At 44.2% G+C, this 21,334-nt stretch overlaps 1 protein-coding gene across 6 annotated transcripts in view; it reads right to left on the bottom strand.

Annotated features, from left to right (window-relative positions):
* Positions 1-1,191: 1,191 nt before the first annotated feature.
* The window catches only part of n4bp3 (NEDD4 binding protein 3), a 74,484-nt gene continuing 54,341 nt past the window's right edge, over positions 1,192-21,334 (bottom strand). For 3 of the 6 annotated variants that reach the window (XM_014198743.3, XM_045717928.2, XM_045717929.2), the window contains 6 exons: positions 9,922-10,043; positions 8,907-9,093; positions 8,738-8,830; positions 8,124-8,375; positions 6,182-6,437; positions 1,192-4,398 (listed from right to left, as the gene is read on the bottom strand). In XM_014198743.3, coding sequence (XP_014054218.2) covers positions 3,947-4,398; positions 6,182-6,437; positions 8,124-8,375; positions 8,738-8,830; positions 8,907-9,093; positions 9,922-10,043 — 1,362 coding nt within the window. In that variant the 3' untranslated portion in view covers positions 1,192-3,946. The remainder of the gene's footprint in view (positions 4,399-6,181; positions 6,438-8,123; positions 8,376-8,737; positions 8,831-8,906; positions 9,094-9,921; positions 10,044-21,334) is intronic. The other 3 variants (XR_006769828.2, XR_006769829.2, XM_045717931.2) reach the window with 3 other exon arrangements.

Here is a 21,334-nt window from a genome sequence, read left to right as displayed (position 1 = left end):
CCATTACTACGAGCCCGTCCTCCCCAATTAAGGTGGCACCAACCTCCTGTGGATACATACACAGATATTTTTCCATCGGGGTTCTAAAAGAACACTGGGTGTTTGTGTGTCCAGCACTCAACTTCACAAAACCACCCAGGGCAGCCACTCCCCTTCTCTTCCGCTTACCTTGGCTGGCTCCCATGGAAAGACCTGTTCCTTACGCTAACAAAGATCCTCCTCTGTTTCCATCTAGGCTGACCTCTGCCCTGTAATGTCCAAACTCAGGGAGGAGGTATGTAAGGGCCAGGTTTGTAAAGGGGAGTGACAGTGTGTGTGGTGATAAATATCCAAGGCCGAGACATTCTAAAGGCTACTTTCCCAGCAGCTTCCTCCAGTCTGTAGTTCAGACGGGCCACAAAAACGAATCTCTCAGTTAATAGTCTACTTCACTACAGATATTGGGAGAATCTCAGTTGCATACTCCTCGCGTCCTCTCTCCTCTCCACCTTCTCAAAACCCATTGGATGAATAAGCCAGGTGTCCCGTCCGTCTGACCTTCTCCTCCAATGGGTTTTGAGAAGGAGGCGAACAGTATGCAATTGAGAGATTCTCCCATTGTCCAGTCCTGCACACAACAAATTGGTATTTAAAGTCCCAGGAGGATGGGGGAAAGGTAACCAAGTCTGAGATGAATGTACACAGTAAAAAAGGGGTGTAAAAATTACAGTGTTGACTTTAACCCAGGATGAGTATTAACAAGGGGAATTGTAGTCTTGTAAAATTTGTGTAAAATGATGCAGTCATTGCAGTGTAAATTCAACTCAATTCAGTGGAACGAAAAAATATTATTATACATTTATGTGTGAATTGTAACACCATTTTGAGTCAAATTGACTCTGAAAATGTGACACTACCTGTAGAGTAACTTTAACACTATGTAGACTGGGACCAAATCTTATCTGAAACAGTGTTGAATTCACCTCTTAGGAGTTAAATGAACACTTTTATTTTTACTGTGTAGTACAAGACTCTAGGGTTTATGTATGTTACCGGGTTCAGTGTAGTATAGCATAGTACAGTACATTATAGTATAGTGTAGTATAGCATACAGGTGAATTACTACAAGTTGTAGATACAGGTTGTGCTTTTGTTTGTATTACTTAGTCAACAACTAATGTAAAGGAAATAGCCCTCAAAGAAACTCTCACACCACTTGATAAATGTTTATTATAGAAATTCAGAACCAACATATATAATGTTTATATATTTATTTAACTCCAGTGGTTTAACACAAGTCACAGTATAGTACAGTATTTATTTTTCCCTAAACAAAGCGTCGCTGTTGGATGAAAAACTATTTTTGCCATATATATATATTTTTTACATGTATTGAAAGCAGTAACTCCCGTCAATGAACTCTGAATATTTAATGAATCTAGGTCCAAGAAAATTCAAAATAGCTTTTCTCAAGTTATGTAATTGTATGTTTGTTAATGGGAAAATATGGCAATTTTCTTCCATTTGCTGAAAAGTATCTGCTTCGGAGATAAGAGTTTTTTTTCCTCCGACAGCAACGATAGATGATCAGTAATTAGTCCAATGGGATGCAGAATAATGGCCAGAGCTGTAATATTTGGCTATTCAGTCTATTTCCTCTAACAGCATTAGTATATCTAACTAACAACTATATACACATTACAATATAGTGATTTGGGGATAGAAAATAGAATCACATGACAATAAATATAAATTCCATAAAATTTCCTGAATACAGTATTGTTACAGTATTACAGGTTTCTTAAAGGGTCATTTTACAACAACAAAAAACAAGACAAAAATTCCCCTTGTTGTTAATGGCAGAGCAACATCATCCCCTTGTTGTTAATGGCAGAGCAACATCATCCCCTTGTTGTTAATGGCAGAGCAACATCATCCCCTTGTTGTTAATGGCAGAGCAACATCATCCCCTTGTTGTTAATGGCAGAGCAACATCATCCCCTTGTTGTTAATGGCAGAGCAACATCATCCCCTTGTTGTTAATGGCAGAGCAACATCATCCCCTTGTTGTTAATGGCAGAGCAACATCATCCCCTTGTTGTTAATGGCAGAGCAACATCATCCCCTTGTTGTTAATGGCAGAGCAACATCATCCCCTTGTTGTTAATGGCAGAGCAACATCATCCCCTTGTTGTTAATGGCAGAGCAACATCATCCCCTTGTTGTTAATGGCAGAGCAACATCATCCCCTTGTTGTTAATGGCAGAGCAACATCATCCCCTTGTTGTTAATGGCAGAGCAACATCATCCCCTTGTTGTTAATGGCAGAGCAACATCATCCCCTTGTTGTTAATGGCAGAGCAAAATCATCCCCTTGTTGTTAATGGCAGAGCAACATCATCCCCTTGTTGTTAATGGCAGAGCAACATCATCCCCTTGTTGTTAATGGCAGAGCAACATCATCCCCTTGTTGTTAATGGCAGAGCAACATCATCCCCTTGTTGTTAATGGCAGAGCAACATCATCCCCTTGTTGTTAATGGCAGAGCAACATCATCCCCTTGTTGTTAATGGCAGAGCAACATCATCCCCTTGTTGTTAATGGCAGAGCAACATCATCCCCTTGTTGTTAATGGCAGAGCAACATCATCCCCTTGTTGTTAATGGCAGAGCAACATCATCCCCTTGTTGTTAATGGCAGAGCAACATCATCCCCTTGTTGTTAATGGCAGAGCAACATCATCCCCTTGTTGTTAATGGCAGAGCAACATCATCCCCTTGTTGTTAATGGCAGGGCAACATCATCCGTGTATTGGCCTCTGATGGGCTAGTGATGTTACGTTTCTCCTCTGAGCCCAGCTCCCTGAACGCTCCCTGGACGCCCCCTGGACGCTCCCTGGACGCTCCCTGAACGCTCCCTGGACGCTCCCTGAACGCTCCCTGGACGCTCCCTGGACGCTCCCTGGACGCTCCCTGAACGCTCCCTGGACGCTCCCTGGACGCTCCCTGAACGCTCCCTGGACGCTCCCTGGACGCTCCCTGGACGCTCCCTGAACGCTCCTTGGACGCTCCCTGAACGCTCCTTGAACGCTCCCTGGACGCTCCCTGAACGCTCCCTGGACGCTCCCTGGACGCTCCCTGAATGAAGAGAACTTTTAATGTCATTTACATTAGGCCTACTGTACACACTACAGACTTATTATCCAGTGACAATGACCGTACCTCACCACACCGGGACAAAACCCAAATCCCTTTAGATCCTTTGGACAACGTCCTAGGTCGCATCTGAAACCGCTCCCTATTCCCTATGTAGTGCACTACTTTTGACAAGAGCCCCATTGGTCCTGGTCAAAAGTAGTGCACTGTACAGGGTGCCATTTGGGACACAGACATACCCCCAGTCAGTGTTTGAACTTCAACTAGCCCACAGAACGGCTGTGAGGAACAGAACTATCAAACACACTGGTTTGATTATATACACACAGATTTTTTTGTTGAATAAGTAACATTTACAAATAGTTTATTATTATTATCCTTTGTACATACAAGCAGCACTCTAAAGTGAGGTTTGGTCGGTGTCGTGCTTGAAGGATTGTACAGTGTTCTTGACTCTAATAGGCTGTCATTGATTGGTGGACTGAAACAGGAAGTTGTCATTGATTGGTGGATTGAAACAGGAAGTAGGAAGTGGAACTTCCAATAAACAGTACCAGAGAGGGTATCATTGTATTGCTGATTATATATGCACATTATTCAGTCTAGTTCACACAGGTATAGGAGTGCAGCGTTGTTTTGGAATTGGAACTGGGCCCTCCACAAGGACATAAAGATAAGGGGTGAGGATTTGGTTTGGAATGGGGCCCTCCTGTCCTTTAAAGTCTGTAAGAAGCCTGAGTATTCATCAAGGAAATAGGAAGAGGGGTTGAGTGTTTGGTTTGGAATGGGCCCCCCATCTAGTGTCCACTCAGTCAAATCTCAGACGACTCTATCCTCTCTATCCAGGGAAGACCAGGAGGAGGTATGCTGTCTTCCTCTCCTCTTTCTCTCTCTCCTCCTCCTCTCCTCACGTCCTGCACTTCCCTCTCCAGTGACTCGTTACTGTAGTCTCCCATCTCTCGCCCTCCTCCTCCTCTCACATCTTGCAGTTCTCTCTCCAGGGTTCCTCCTCCTCCTCTTCCTCTGAGCAGGTATAGTTCTCTCTCCAGGGTTCCTCCTCCTCCTCTTCCTCTGAGCAGGTATAGTTCTCTCTCCAGTATTTGGTTGTGGTGGTACATGTCCAGGTAATTGGCCTGCAGCTCTCTCTGGTAGCAGATCACTTTCTCCTTCTCTGTCTGCCACGTCTGTCTCTCCTGCTCGAAGACTGTAGCCTGGGCCTCGCTCTGACGACGCTCTAACAACAGCTCTGCTCGCAGACGCTCCTCTGTAGGGCCGGGAGATAAAGAGAGAGAGGGAGGGAGAGAGAGGAGGAAGATAAAGAGAGGGAGGGAGAGAGGAGGAAGAGAAAGAGAGGGAGGGAGAGAGGAGGAAGAGAAAGACAAGGGAGCAGAGAGAGAGCGAGAGTGACAGATATTTTAATGATCACCAATTAGCTTATTGGTCAACACAGTAGCATTAGTCACACAAACACATAACAAACATAACATTAAATAACAATCAAACATAACATAACACAACAAACACACATAACATTACATAACAAACAAACATAACATTAAATAACAATCCAACATAACATAACAATCAAACATAACATTAAATAACAAACACACATAACATTACATAACAAACAAACATAACATTAAATAACAATCAAACATAACACAACAAACACACATAACATTACATAACAAACAAACATAACATTAAATAACAATCCAACATAACATAACAATCAAACATAACATTAAATAACAAACACACATAACATTACATAACAAACAAACATAACATTAAATAACAATCAAACATAACACAACAAACACACATAACATTACATAACAAACAAACATAACATTAAATAACAATCCAACATAACATAACAATCAAACATAACATTAAATAACAAACACACATAACATTACATAACAAACAAACATAACATTAAATAACAAACAAACATAACATTACATAACAATCCAACATAACATAACAATCAAACATAACATTACATAACAAACAAACATTAAATAACAATCCAACATAACATTAAAAAACAAACAAACATAACATTAAATAACAATCACACATAACATTAAATAACAATCACACATAACATTAAATAACAATCAAACATAACACAACAACATAACAACACACATAACATAATACATCAACAAACAAACATCACACATTAAATAACAATCCAACATAACATCAAACAATCAAACATCAACATTAAAACCATAACACAACAACAACATAACATTACATAACACAACACAACAATAAAACATAATAACATAACAATCAAACAACAATAAAACATAATAACACAACAATCAAACATAACATTAAATAACAATCAAACACAACAATAAACATAATAACATAACAATCAAACAACAATAAACATCAACAATCAAACATAACATTAAATAACAATCAAACACACAATCAACATACAATCAAACATAACAATCAAACCAACAATCAAACATAACAATCAAACATAACAATCAACATACAATCAACAAACAATCAACATACAATCAAACATAACAATACATAACAATCAAACATACAATCAAACATAACAATCAAACATAACAATCAACATTACAATCAAACATAACAATCAAACATAACTATCAAACATTACAATCAAACATAACAATCAAACATAACCATTCAAACATAACAATCAAACACAACAATCAAACATAACAATCACAACATTACAATCAAACATTACATAACAATCAAACATAACATAACAATAAAACATAATAACATAACAATCAAACATTACATAACAATCAAACATAATAACATAACAATCAAACATAACAATAAAACATAATAACATAACAATCAAACATAACATGATAATAAATTATCTTTAACAGACACTTTTATCAAAAGCGACTTAGAGTCATGCTTGCATACATTTTATGTATAGGTGGCCCCAGGAATCAAACCCACAACCCTGGCGATGCAAGCTCCATGCACTACCAACTGAGCTACAGAGGACCACATATCCATACCTGATACCCCTCCTGATCCTCCAGACTCCAGTGTTCCACTCTCCTCCGCTCCACCTTTCTCCAGTTGTCGAAGTTGCGCCCCCTGTAGGGCTGTCTGCAGCGTGTCTATCTGTCCATCACGTCTCTGCAGCTCTCCTCTGGTTTCTTTGAGCTGGGTCTTCAGCTGGAACAGCTCTGACAGCTTGCTGGTCACCTCCGCCTGGGAGTCACGCAGCTGCTGCTTCAACAACGAGATCTCACCCGACTTCTGACACACCTGAAAGGTAAGGAGGGAGGAGTGGTGAATGAGGACGCTAAATAAACCCTGCTCTTCACCAGCATCACTCAGTCAATTCCTCCTCTCTCTATGCCTGTCCTCCATCCTCTTAGTTCATGGACCCATCTCTATGTTTTTACCTTCACTTACCTTCAACTCTCCATCCTCCTACCCCCTCACCTTCCCCACTCCATCCTTCTACCCCCTCACCTTCCCCACTCCATCCTTCTACCCCCTCACCTTCCTCACTCCATCCTCCTACCCCCTCACCTTCCTCACTCCATCCTTCTACCCCCTCACCTTCCCCACTCCATCCTTCTACCCCCTCACCTTCCTCACTCCATCCTCCTACCCCCTCACCTTCCTCACTCCATCCTTCTACCCCCTCACCTTCCCCACTCCATCCCTCAACCCTCCCACCTTCCCCACTCCATCCTCCTACTCCCTCACCTTCCCCACTCCATCCCCAACCCTCCCACCTTCCCCACTCCATCCCTCAACCCTCTCACCTTCCCCACTCCATCCCTCAGCCCTCTCACCTTCCCCACTCCATCCCCCAACCCTCTCACCTTCCCCACTCCATCCTCCAACCCCCTCACCTTCCCCACTCCATCCCTCAACCCTCTCACCTTCCCCACTCTATCCCTCAACCCCCTCACCTTCCCCACTCCATCCCCCAACCCTCTCACCTTCCCCACTCCATCCCTCAACCCTCCCACCTTCCCCACTCCATCCCTCAGCCCTCTCACCTTCCCCACTCCATCCTCCCACCCCCTCACCTTCCCCACTCCATCCCTCAACCCTCCCACCTTCCCCACTCCATCCCTCAACGCTCTCACCTTCCCCACTCCATCCTCCCACCCCCTCACCTTCCCCACTCCATCCCTCAACCCTCTCACCTTCCCCACTCCACCCCTCAACCCTCTTACCTTCCCCACTCCATCCTCAACCCTCTCACCTTCCCCACTCCATCCCTCAACCCCCTCACCTTCCCCACTCCATCCTTCTACCCCCTCACCTTCCCCACTCCATCCCTCAACCCTCCCACCTTCCCCACTCCATCCCTCAACGCTCTCACCTTCCCCACTCCATCCTCCCACCCCCTCACCTTCCCCACCCCATCCCTCAACCCTCTTACCTTCCCCACTTCATCCCCCAATCCTCTCACCTTCCCCACTCCATCCCTCAACCCTCTTACCTTCCCCACTCCATCCCTCAATCCTCTCACCTTCCCCACTTCATCCCCCAACCCTCTCACCTTCCCCACTTCATCCCCCAATCCTCTCACCTTCCCCACTCCATCCCTCAACCCTCTTACCTTCCCCACTCCATCCTCCCACCCCCACTTCATCCACCAATCCTCTCACCTTCCCCACTCCATCCCTCAACCCTCTAACCTTCCCCACTCCATCCTCCCACCCCCACTTCATCCCCCAATCCTCTCACCTTCCCCACTCCATCCCTCAACCCTCTTACCTTCCCCACTCCATCCCTCAACCCTCTCACCTTCCCCACTCCATCCCTCAACCCTCTTACCTTCCCCACTCCATCCCTCAACCCTCTCACCTTCCCCACTCCATCCCTCAACCCTCTCACCTTCCCCACTCCATCCCTCAACCCTCTCATCTTCCCCACTCCATCCCTCAACCCTCTCACCTTCCCCACTCCATCCCTCAACCCTCTCACCTGCCACTGAGTCTCCTCCAGTGTAGGACTGATTCCCTTCAGACTCCCCTGACCCTCTCTCTGACTCCCCCCCCTCAGAGCGTCCAGTTCGTCCTGCAGTCTGTTCTTCTCCTGCTGGGCCCTGTACAGCTGCAGCTGCAGTGCATGCTGGGAATGCTGAGCATGCTGGGAAATCTGACGCAGCTTGGCGGCGTACAGATGCTTCAACTCCTCCAACTCCTTCTCCCACAGACGCTGTTTACCTTCAAACACCTATAGGGAGGCAGGCAGGGAGGAGGGAGGGAGAGAGGGAGAGAGGGGGGGGGGGTAGAGGGAGAGGGGGAGGCAGAGAGAGGGAGGGAGAGGGGAGGGAGAGAGAGAGGGAGAGATGGGGGAGGGAGGGGGGGAGGGAGGCAGAGAGTGGGAGGGAGAGGGAGAGATGGGGGAGGGAGGCAGAGAGTGGGAGGGAGAGGGAGAGAGAGGGAGAGATGGGGGAGGGAGGCAGAGAGTGGGAGGGAGAGGGAGGAGGGAGAGAGAGAGAAAAAAGAGAGAGTTATAGAGCACACCCACTCACTCACTCACACACACACAAAAACAAACACACACACAAACACACAAGCTGGTCTACTCATAACCTGTGCAATGGCTCCTTCACTCTCATCCAGGTTCCTCCTCATCTGTTTCAGCTCGTGTTCCTTCTCCACCAGCCTCTCCTCCAGATCACGCACCTGGACAGTCAATCAATCAACCAATCTATCAGTCATTCAACAAATCAATCAAACAACTGATCCATCCATCACTCACCACCTCCTCTACGGAGAACGACAGTTCGTAAGGGGGCGGAGCCTCCCCTCCGTATGGCGCCAGGCGGCTGAGCGTTGCCATGCTACGACACGACATGGCCATCTCCGCCATAGCAACCCCCGACGACCCCGCAACCTTTGATGCTCGGTCCAGAGAGCCAATGGTGTTGATGTGGCTCATGGAGGCGCTGAGGGTGATAACATACATCTTCATCATTCTCATTATCATCGTCATATCTATCCTCCTCCTCTTTATCATCACTACAAAGAAACACAGACACAGAGAGAGACACACAGACACACACAGACACACACAGAGACACACAGACAGAGACACACAGCCACAGAGAGAGACACACAGCCACAGAGAGAGACACACACAGACACACAGACACACAGACACCACAGACAGAGACACACAGCCACAGAGAGAGACACAGACAGAGACACACAGCCACAGAGAGAGACACACACACACACACACACACACACACACCACACACACACACACACACACACACACACACACACACACACACACACACACACACACACACACACACACACACACACACACACACACACACACAGACACAGAGAGAGACACACAGACACACACAGACACAGAGAGAGACACACAGACACACACACACACACACAGAGACACACAGACACAGAGAGACACACAGACACAAAGAGACACACAGACACAAAGAGAGACACACACAGACACAGAGAGAGACACACACACAGACACAGAGAGACACACAGACACAAAGAGACACACAGACACAGAGAGAGACACACACACAGACACAGAGACACACATACAGACACAGAGAGAGACACACACACAGACACAGAGACACACATACAGACACAGAGAGAGACACACACACAGACACAGAGACACAGACATAGAGAAGACAGACACAGAGAGACAGACACAGAGAGAGACAGACACAGAGAGAGACACAGACACAGAGAGAGACACACAGAGAGAAACAGGAGTAGACCTGATGTGAGCCAGCTGTGGTCTGAAGGGAGGTCTGTATGGAGGAAGACTGTTCATGGAGTTATGACCAGAGTCTGACAGGTTCTCATCCTCCTGACTCATCCCACGCACTGACACCACCACCTGTATCACAACATTAATACCAACTGTTATCTTATCATCACCAGTATCATCATCACCAGCATCATCATCATCACCATCATCATCACTATCATCATCACCATCATCATCACCATCATCATCACCAGCATCATCATCATCACCAGCATCATCATCATCACCATCATCATCACTATCATCATCACCATCATCATCACCACTATCATCATCACCAGCATCATCACTATCATCATCATCACCAGCATCATCACCAGCATCATCACTATCATCATCACTATCATCATCACCAGCATCATCACTATCATCATCACCAGCATCATCACTATCATCATCATCATCACTATCATCATCACCACTATCATCATCACCACTATCATCATCACTATCATCATCATCACTATCATCATCACCATCATCATCACCAGCATCATCATCATCACCAGCATCATCATCATCACTATCATCATCACCAGCATCATCACCACTATCATCATCACCAGCATCATCACTATCATCATCATCACCAGCATCATCACCAGCATCATCACTATCATCATCACTATCATCATCACCAGCATCATCACTATCATCATCACCAGCATCATCACCAGCATCATCACTATCATCATCATCATCACTATCATCATCACCACTATCATCATCACTATCATCATCATCACTATCATCATCACCAGCATCATCACCAGCATCATCACTATCATCAATACACCAGCATCATCACCAGCATCATCACCATCATCATCACTACTACCATCATCACTATCATCATCACCAGCATCATCACTATCATTATCACCAGCATCATCCCTATCATCATCACCACTATAATCATTACCAGCATCATCATTACCAGCATCATCACTATCATCATCAACCATCACCACTATCATCATGACCAGCATCATCACTATCATCATCAGCAGCATCATCACCACTATCATCATCACCATCACCACTATCATCATCACTATCATCATCAGCAGCATCATCACTATCATCATCAGCAGCATCATCAACACTATCATCAATATCATCACCACTATCATCATCACCAGCATCATCACTATCATCATCACCACTATCATCATCACCACTATCGTCATCATCACCATCATCATCACTATCATCATCATCCCTATCATCATCACCACTATCATCATAATCACCATTAATATGAACTATCACCACTATCATCACCACTATCATCATAATCACCATTAATATTAACTATCACCACTATCATCATAATCACCGTTAATATGAACTACCACCACTATCATCATAATCACCATTAATATTAACTATCACCCCTATCATCATAATCATCATTAATATGAACTATCACCACTATCATCATAATCACCATTAATATGAACTATCACCACTATCATCATAATCACATTAATATGAACTATCACCACTAGCATCATAATCACCATTAATATGAACTATCACCACTATCATCATAATCACGATTAATATGAACTATCACCACTATCATCATAATCACCATTAATATGAACTATCACCACTATCATCATAATCACCATTAATATGAACTATCACCACTATGTCATGACGTTGGCCTGTGGGTAAGGTTTATGACCCCCCCCCCCATAAATACCTTTCTCCCTTCCCCTCTCTGATCCTACTGAAGGACTTGAATAGCCTGTGTTAAATATAGAGAGTCTGGGAACATCAAACAAATGGGGAAAAGGAACCATATTTTGGTAATAAAACCAGTTGGAAATATGCTTGGGAACGTAATGAGTATGTATGTCAGTTCGGTTGTCATCTGAGACATTATGACTGATGACAGGACGACATAAACTGTATCTGAGAAAGTATACACCCTCTAGTTATCAGAGTCACATGGAATTGTTATGCAATTGAAATGTTTGATATTTAAAATGTTTGTTAGGAGATGAAATGTAATTTTAGCTTCCGAATGAGAGATTTGGGTTTTCATAAGGAAAGTGCCCTGCTCGATCAGTAACCCAACCCTGTGAAGAGACAGGGGTTATAAACGATGAAACACCTCCCTCCCCCTCTCCACTATATAATCCTTTGACGAAAAGATAACCAGGTTGTTCCAGTACGGGAGGTCTGCAGCCTCTACGTTAGAAGGACACACATGTCAAGTACAGAACTAAGCCAACCTCGGCGTGAGCTCTGGTATGAACTGGTATGAACTTTGAGCTTATTCACTACAGAAGTGCTACTTCCTAGCCGTTGAGTTAGCAGCGGCCGCTGCTAACGTGGGTTAGGAAAGGACGGACGGCGGATCCAGTCTAACAACCAGACGAAGATACCACCACGTATCCAATGGACCACCATTGACATTCTTCCGAAAACAGGGAGATCTGTTGGCCAACCCGGCCAGCATCTACGACCAATCTACCGAAGCGCAGCTCAGAGTAAATATTTATTGCATTTTCCTTTTCCAAATGGGCGGTAATTTAGAATGCATAAGATAATGTATTTACGATAGCATAGCTGCTGTTTCTGTGTTCCTAAATCTTCCCGCTCTTTCATTCAAGCCCAACCCCCTTTCCTTTGTGTAACCAGCCGTCATATCTGTTCCGTCTACCGGGACGTTTTCTGTATGACATCATTGGATTCTGTGTATTTGTAATTCTGTGTGATTAGTTAGGTATTTAGTAAATAAATAATTAAACCCAATTTTGTATTGCTGATTCAACTTGTTAGCCAGGGTTCGTGAAGATAGCCAAGAACTTACAACTTTCATTATGAGACTGAAAATAAGACAAGGGTTAAGATTGACTGCTATCGTTGTAAAATATTACAAAGTATTTTAAGAGTTTATTCGGAAGATAACAGCTCTATAAACGTTCTTCCGTGGTGCCCCGACTTTCTAGTTAATTACATTTACATGATTAGCTTAATCAGGTAATATTAATTACAGAGAAATCATTTTATAAATTAGCATGTCATATCACTTAATCCGGCATAGCCAAAGACACGACATAATGGAGCCCCGTGTGAGGACTCTAAAACTAGGCCGCACGTTTGGGTAATTTCGATAACATATTGGAGCCCCCGAGGAATCTAAAATAGGATGAAGCTTTCATTTTGATTCAGCATATATAAAATTGAAAAGCAGATTACATAATATACCAAGTTGATTATATACATTATGGGAATTGTAGACTGGAATTATTGGTGCGTGTGTGTTCCGGAGAATCGCCTCCGTGTTGTGCTCTGAGGTAGTCAGTGGGTAGCATAAACTCTACATGTATGTATGATGGCTGATAAAGCTATCTGAGAAATAGCGCGTTTGGCCAAACGCTAAGTATTTCTGCCTCTCGCGTTTCAGACGCGTGTTGGCTAGGTCATTATTAATTTCTCGAGCGAGGACAAAGAGCCTGCCGATTGAAATTTAGGAGAGATTAGCTTGACCAGCGATAAGTATCTCTCTGTCTCTCGCGTTTCGATGCGAGTAGACCTCGGTGCATTTCGTTGTTTCCCGCGAGTTCCGGTTAAAACATCGTCAAATATCGCCGAAAAGTGTTTGAACATAATACGTTATAAGTAAAACCTTTCCCTTGCCAAGGGAATCCTATGTTGAGCACTTTTCAGGCATCAAGTAGCATTATCTTGCTCGAGATGCTAAGCTGACAAAAGGGAAAACAGCCATTTTGTTTGTGCCACATGGTAATTCATCCGACTTGAGTTGGATTTCAGCGTGTGCCAGCAGGGACCTTTGAAGAGTCACCAGTACTTTGCTTCAAGTAGAATTAGTCAGGTGACACTCAAGTCGTTACTCGTGATATCCAGACGGATATCGATGTCTTATTCAATTGAACTAATAAGTGAAATTGCCAGATTTACATTCTCAAGTTTAAATAATATCCAAATTGATGAGTTTTCTAAATGAGACATTGTAATCTTTTTCCACATTAACCTAGATGAATAAACCTCTCAGGTTAATTCAAGTTTAAATCCCAAATAGCCTATACAGGTTTGATTTATCATTAAAATTGATCAATCAGTAAAATTTGGTTTTTGCAAAACCCAGTCAGTAATCCAGTACTGACAGAAGTCCCGCCCCAGCGGGAATCCCATGTGGCTTCGGCCCAAGGAAGAAGTGTACCATAGTGGGGAGTGTTCCCAACATTTAATCTACTGTTTACACTTATGATATCCAATCAATGGAGATTGTATGGATTACCATCTCATTCAATTTAATAAGTTAAATTGTTGAACAAACCTTAATGTTCTTGCAACCAAATGAGACACTTTTTAAATTTTCCACATTAACCGAGATGAATAAACCTCTCAGGTTAATTAAAGTTTAAATCCCAAATAGCCTATACAGGTTTGATTTATCATTAAAATGGATCAATCAGTAAAATTTGGTTTTTGCAAAACCCATTCAGTAATCCAGTACTGACAGAAGTCCCGCCCCAGCGGGAATCCCATGTGGCTTGGGCCCAAGGAAGAAGTGTACCATAGTGGGGAGTGTTCCCAACATTTGATCTACTGTTTACACTTATGATATCCAATCAATGGAGATTGTATGGATTATCGTCTCATTCAATTTAATAAGTTAAATTGTTGAACATACCTTAATGTTCTTCCAATCAAATGAGACACTTTTAAACTTCCCATATTAACCTGGATGAAGCAACCTCTCAGGTTAATTCAAGTTTAATACCCAGATAGCCTACCCAGGTAGGATTAATCATTGGCATTGATTAATTAATTCAATTTGCTTTTGCAAATTCATTCACGTCCAACTTCCACATTACTGGTACAGTACTGATGGTTCGTCAACATCTATAAATAGATTAAACTTGTCTTTGCAGCTTCCAATGAATTCCAAACCCAAACATTGAAAAAAAATAGGAACATTTTTCCTCTAAATTTTTCTAATAATGTGCAAGCTACCAAAGGAGGTGGTCACCACTCCTCCGCTAATTAGTGAACCTCCACCCATAAAAGGATTGATCTCTGACCTCAGCAGTGATACCAACCCTAATTATGCCATTAGAAAAACAACAGCCAAAATTGCGAACGCTCTCCAAAATCAACCATCAAATACAGGCTGTGTGACTGTTCTCTCCACTTTAGCACTTATGTATCGCCATCAAAGGTTGGCATCGGTCCAATACCACAGTGCACAGCTGAAGCACGTGCAAGACATGGCTAACATGAGGGCACAGGTGGAGAGAACTGAGCAACTATTGACAAAAGCAGGAAATGAAAACATTCTGCTAGTCGAGGAACTGCGTTTGAAATCGGAACAATTAAAAGTAATTGCAAATACTTATGACGATGAACGAGCACAAACTCTCCAACAAAATCGTCATCTGCAGGAACAACTCGAATTAGCCAAAACTAAATGCGATGTAGTTCACGCCAAACTAGATAAATCTGTCGAGTTATCTACAAACAGGAACGCGCAATTTGATAACATGCAGGCAGTTTTGTTGAACGTTCCTCAAGGTAACAATGTTCTACTCCAAATTCTGCAGACCAAAGACGATCAGTTGATGAACACAATGACAAAGTTGGATGACAAATCAGCAGAACTTATTGAAGTCGCTGACCAAATGAATGATGAGAGAACTCAGGTGATGAGGATGGAAATATTGATTTCTAAGCAAGCAAAGGAAATCTCATCACTGAATCTCTCGCTCCGTACTCGAGACCTCTATCTGCAAACCATGACAGATAAGTTTGAGACCGAAAGGAGCAGGTGTGACACTCACGTGTCCAAAATTGGTACTCTAAGCGCTCAAGTGGACTCTGCAATGCAGCAGAAGACCACCCTTAGGTACCATCTGGAGGAAGTCCAGAATGGTCACGCTCTACAGCATGACTACCCATCCAAGCAACCGGAGTCCGGTACTCAAAGGAGTGAAGACGATAGGTTTCAGACATTGCCTCCATCATGTGTCCCTCAGTCTTCTCCTCTTGGCCATTCGGCACTGAGTAATATGGAGCCTCTTGGCCAACAAAGCCAAAGCTTTGCTTCTCCTCTTGGCCTGTCGGCCCCAATTTCTCCACAGGATGAAGCCAACCCTCTCCGCCCGCTTGGCGCGGAATACCTTGACAAACTCGTCAAGAATTTCCCTACCTTTGACCCCGTTCCAGGTCAGCCAAACGATACTGAGACGTTCCTAGCTGACATAGAGGACGCGTTGGGTGGCTACCCGAATGCTACGGGTTCTGACAGGGTTTACCTGTTGAAGCGAACGTTGAATAGACACGTGACGAGGTTCATTCGCCTACAACAGCAACACGTGCTAAATGACTACGCTAAACTTGCCACAGCTTTGAAATTAGAATTCAGTGGTTCTGCGACTCGCAAACACGATAGCTCACTGGCTAACACGGTCAAACAAGCTCGAAACGAACACCCACAAGCTTTCTATCATAGGCTTCGTTCAGCTTACTTTGGCCTACTCACAGAAACAGGAATGGAAGAGCTGTTACCATTCAAACAAATGTTTCTGTCGAACATGTATCCCACCTTCATTACCTACTTGGGCCCTGCAGCCCACGTTGGCTTGTCTATCTTACAACTCAGAGAGCTCGCAAGCACAGCTTTTGAGGCATCAAAAGCTTGCAACGCTAAGAGCCCTGACCACTCGGTTTTGAAGTTTGACCAGGAGCACTCACTCCAGTTAGAGGGTACATTATCAGGTATTGGAGCGTCGAGAGATGACGCACCACAACAGTTTCTACCACGAAACCATGATTACAATAACCTCCGCGGTTGAAATAACTGTAAAGTACGTAGCCATCAACATGACTACCGCTACAATCGACCCGTTCGCTACGTTCCTGCACCCAACCCACAAAAAGGGTCAGAGCACAAGGGTAACAAAGGGTTGAAGGACGATCAAAACGTAGACCAATGTTCTCCAGAAGTCCCACTACGGGAAGAACTTAAGCGAGAACAATTTGAGAAAAGGGTAAAAGATAAGTCACAAGGACTAGACGGGGAATTACCGGACACCAGGTCCGCAGGAATTAACACCCATAGCAAGGACGTTAAAGTTCAAATTTCTCCCGCTCTCATTCAAGACCCTATCCAGGGCCTGCTTGATCAAGAATCAAGCCCCCGGGCTCTGTCTATAGACTCTGATACAAAAGTTGCGAAGAAAAAGGTCAAACGCTTCGTTAAAGCCAAGCCCACTCAAAATCGGAAAAGTCAATCTGCTTCCATCTTGAACAGACATGGCACATCACGTTGTTGCGAACGACCACTCCACTTTGTGGGGAATATGTCCACTAACCACGAATCTAAACGGCCATACCTGGAAACAGTCCTGGAGGACTGCTTAGCTTGTCGTGCGCTAATTGATTCGGGTGCGACAATATCACTCATCTCTCAAACATTGTTTGATGATCTAAAAAGGGCTTTGAAGCCAACTAAACGTTGGTTAAAAGTGGAACGATGCGACACTAAACTTCGAGGGGTCACTCAGACTACCTCGCCTCTCACATTGAGAGTCATGCTGAAACTACACTTCCAGGACGTATCGCTCGTTCACCCTGTGTATGTTACCAGCCTCGAAACTGTAACCCTGTAACTTGGAGCAGACTTGATGGATCGGTTACTCCCGTTGATGGATTGGAAAACCAACCAGGTATGGTCACAGGCCACAGTGCCTTCTCCACTGACCACACTGTCTTCCCCTAACGCTAGCTGCAATGCAGTCATTCACGAGGGGTATCTGTCAAAAGCACCCCTTGGGAAAAAGACGTTTAGAAACCTCTTGGTGCAGAATCCGATCCAAGGAGATATTACGATATCTCGACACATTCCATCAGCCAATCTGATTGACCATTCTTTTCATGATTTCGAGCCAGCTGTCTCTGTGAATGAGCAACTTCCCTCCTCCTTGCAGTTGTGCAATACGGTAGTTGAGGTTAACTTCTCTTGCTCTTCGGACACTTCCGCAAGCACTGCGGCCGTCTCAGCAAGAAAAACATTGATGCGCTGAGTACACTCTGCTTCCGATGATACACCTTCTGCTTTGTTGGGGACTGTCACCCCTTACAATGACACTAATGGCGTCAGTCCAGCAACTGACCCGATGACTCCCACTGGTGAAACAATTTGCGATATCACAGACCGATATCCTCGTCTCAGTTTGCAGGTACTGAAGAGGTTGCCACACGCGGACGCGGTGGTGACTGACAGACCTCAACAGCCACTGAGGGTGTTGAAGCACAAACACCAGGAGATTTGGTTGAAAGGTTACAGCCATTCTCATAATAACGCGGCCACGGACAACTCGTACATAGGGTCCGACCTTTTCGTTTGCGCCTCGGACACCAACACCACCCGCTGGTGGGGGGGTCCCGAGACACAAAGGGGGGGAATAGTAGCCCAGACCCATGATGAGCCTCATCGAGGCCGGTGGGGGGGTCGAGACTACGGACAACACCGTACGAGGCCGCCAGAGCATAAATCAAATCTAGTTGTAAACTCCCCTATGAGAACAGTGAGAAGCAGACAGGCCCCTAGACGGGGATTATCTTAGAACACGTCTAAGATAGTACTGAGGTGTACCACACTGGTCGTAAAGGAAGTCCAATGGACTTGTCCACCTCCAAAACAAATGGCAACAATAATCATTCCTTGCCATGTGTAGGTTCAACTACAATACAACTAGTAATATGCTCCAATCATGTGTTCCGGTAGATAATATTTCAGAATAAATCGGTAGGACAACTGGACCCCTTGAATACCAGTACCAATACCACAGTCAGTCCAGCAACACTCAGTAAGAGGATTAGTAACCTCACAAGTTAAATTGCTATTGATAATAGCGAGATAGGAGTCACTCAGAGTGCAACACGGGGAAGGGAATCTCCATTGCACTCTTCCAATGGTTAACACATGCCACTAATAAATAGAACCCTCCGTTCAGGAGAAAATTATTAGAAGTCATGAACCATGATCACACCACGTACGACTGGTCTAATACTTAGAGTACTTCCGTCGTGAGGTTAGCTCCTCCGTGGATAACATAGCTATGAAATTGACTTCATACCTACTGCCACTACAATAGTGGAAGAAACAGTGACTTGTAGAAAACTACTACAGACTCCCTTGACACCAATTCTGACTGACCTCCAGGCATTGACCTGAAATTTACCTGACTACGTCAGACTCATTCTGAACAAGTTGTAATCTGCCAGGATACTTGGTTTTCTTCCCTTAACATGCGCGATTGTGTAAGCATAAACGCACATGCACAACGGAACATCCAATTAGGATTTATGCTAGGATCACTTAAGGGTCCAAGCAAAATACCAGCCTTAGTAAAGTTGAACATTTACTTCTAGGCCTTTGACTCTACAGCACTCACCAGTTTTCTAACCAGAAGTCCATAGGTCATCCTGTAGACTGCCCAAAACTAGTGCCTTTCAGCTGTAGACTTATCATATAGTTGTCAACTTAGGATAGTACCCTAAGCGCCACCCAGCAAATTAGGAAAGCCCTAGATATGACATTAGTCAATGCCATGATAGGGTCATTTTGCCAAGACCATGGACGTAGATAGAATACAGTCCAATTAGATGATTAAGGTGGCATAACTATTTTGTTTTGTTTATGCTTCCATTCATTTTGTTTATTTTCTTTGGCACATAGAAAGTGATAGAGCCATAAACAACTCCCCCATACAACCATCAGTTAGTGCCACAACGCCGCTCATTTGGGGGGAAATGTAATGATATATTTCATGAGTGTGTGTGCGTTGTTAACATCTGCCTAAGTTACTGCCCAGATATTCTAGTCTGGACGACCAGACGACGGGTCCGGAACGGCGATCCCAATCCGGACATCCGCTGCCGAGTCATGGAACGGACATCTTCATTTGCAGAGACCCTACCCGGGTCGACCACCAGAGGGGGGACTGCAATAGCAACCACCAACTGGACATCTACTGCCCAGCCTTGCAGCGGATTTCTTCATTTGCAGACACCCTACCCGGGTCGACCGCCAGATGGGGACCACAACGATGATCCACAACTAGGACAACCCACGTTCATTTTTATGTTGGGTTATAACATGCAGGTTAATCGCAAGATTGAACCCAACATGGGGGGACTGTCATGACGTTGGCCTGTGGGTAAGGTTTATGACCCCCCCCCCCTCCATAAATACCTTTCTCTCTTTCCCTCTCTGAATCTACTGAAGGACCTGAATAGACTGTGTTAAATATAGAGAGTCTGGGAACATCAAACAAATGGGGAAAGGTACCACATATTTTGTTAATAAAACCAGTTGGAAATATGCTTGGGAACGTAATGAGTATGTATGTCAGTTCGGTTGTCATCTGAGACATTATGACTGATGACAGGACGACATAAACTGTATCTGAGAAAGTATACACCCTCTAGTTATCAGAGTCACATGGAATTGTTATGCAATTGAAATGTTTGATATTTAAAATGTTTGTTAGGAGATGAAATGTAATTTTAGCTTCCGAATGAGAGATTTGGGTTTTCATAAGGAAAGTGCCCTGCTCAATCAGTAACCCAACCCTGTGAAGAGACAGGGGTTATAAACGATGAAACACCTCCCTCCCCCTCTCCACTATATAATCCTTTGACGAAAAGATAACCAGGTTGTTCCAGTACGGGAGGTCTGCAGCCTCTACGTTAGAAGGACACACATGTCAAGTACAGAACTAAGCCAACCTCGGCGTGAGCTCTGGTATGAACTGGTATGAACTTTGAGCTTATTCACTACAGAAGTGCTACTTCCTAGCCGTTGAGTTAGCAGCGGCCGCTGCTAACGTGGGTTAGGAAAGGACGGACGGCGGATCCAGTCTAACAACCAGACGAAGATACCACCACGTATCCAATGGACCACCATTGACATTCTTCCGAAAACAGGGAGATCTGTTGGCCAACCCGGCCAGCATCTACGACCAATCTACCGAAGCGCAGCTCAGAGTAAATATTTATTGCATTTTCCTTTTCCAAATGGGCGGTAATTTAGAATGCATAAGATAATGTATTTACGATAGCATAGCTGCTGTTTCTGTGTTCCTAAATCTTCCCGCTCTTTCATTCAAGCCCAACCCCCTTTCCTTTGTGTAACCAGCCGTCATATCTGTTCCGTCTACCGGGACGTTTTCTGTATGACATCATTGTATTCTGTGTATTTGTAATTCTGTGTGATTAGTTAGGTATTTAGTAAATAAATAATTAAATCCAATTTTGTATTGCTGATTCAACTTGTTAGCCAGGGTTCGTGAAGATAGCCAAGAACTTACAAC

The sequence above is a fragment of the Salmo salar genome, chromosome 05, assembly GCF_965601325.2.
Source record: "Salmo salar chromosome 05, fSalSal1, whole genome shotgun sequence".
In the NCBI taxonomy this organism is placed as follows: Eukaryota; Metazoa; Chordata; class Actinopteri; order Salmoniformes; family Salmonidae; genus Salmo; species Salmo salar.
Note: the sequence above shows the minus strand (reverse complement) of the source record. Positions and strands in the feature narration are given on the sequence as shown.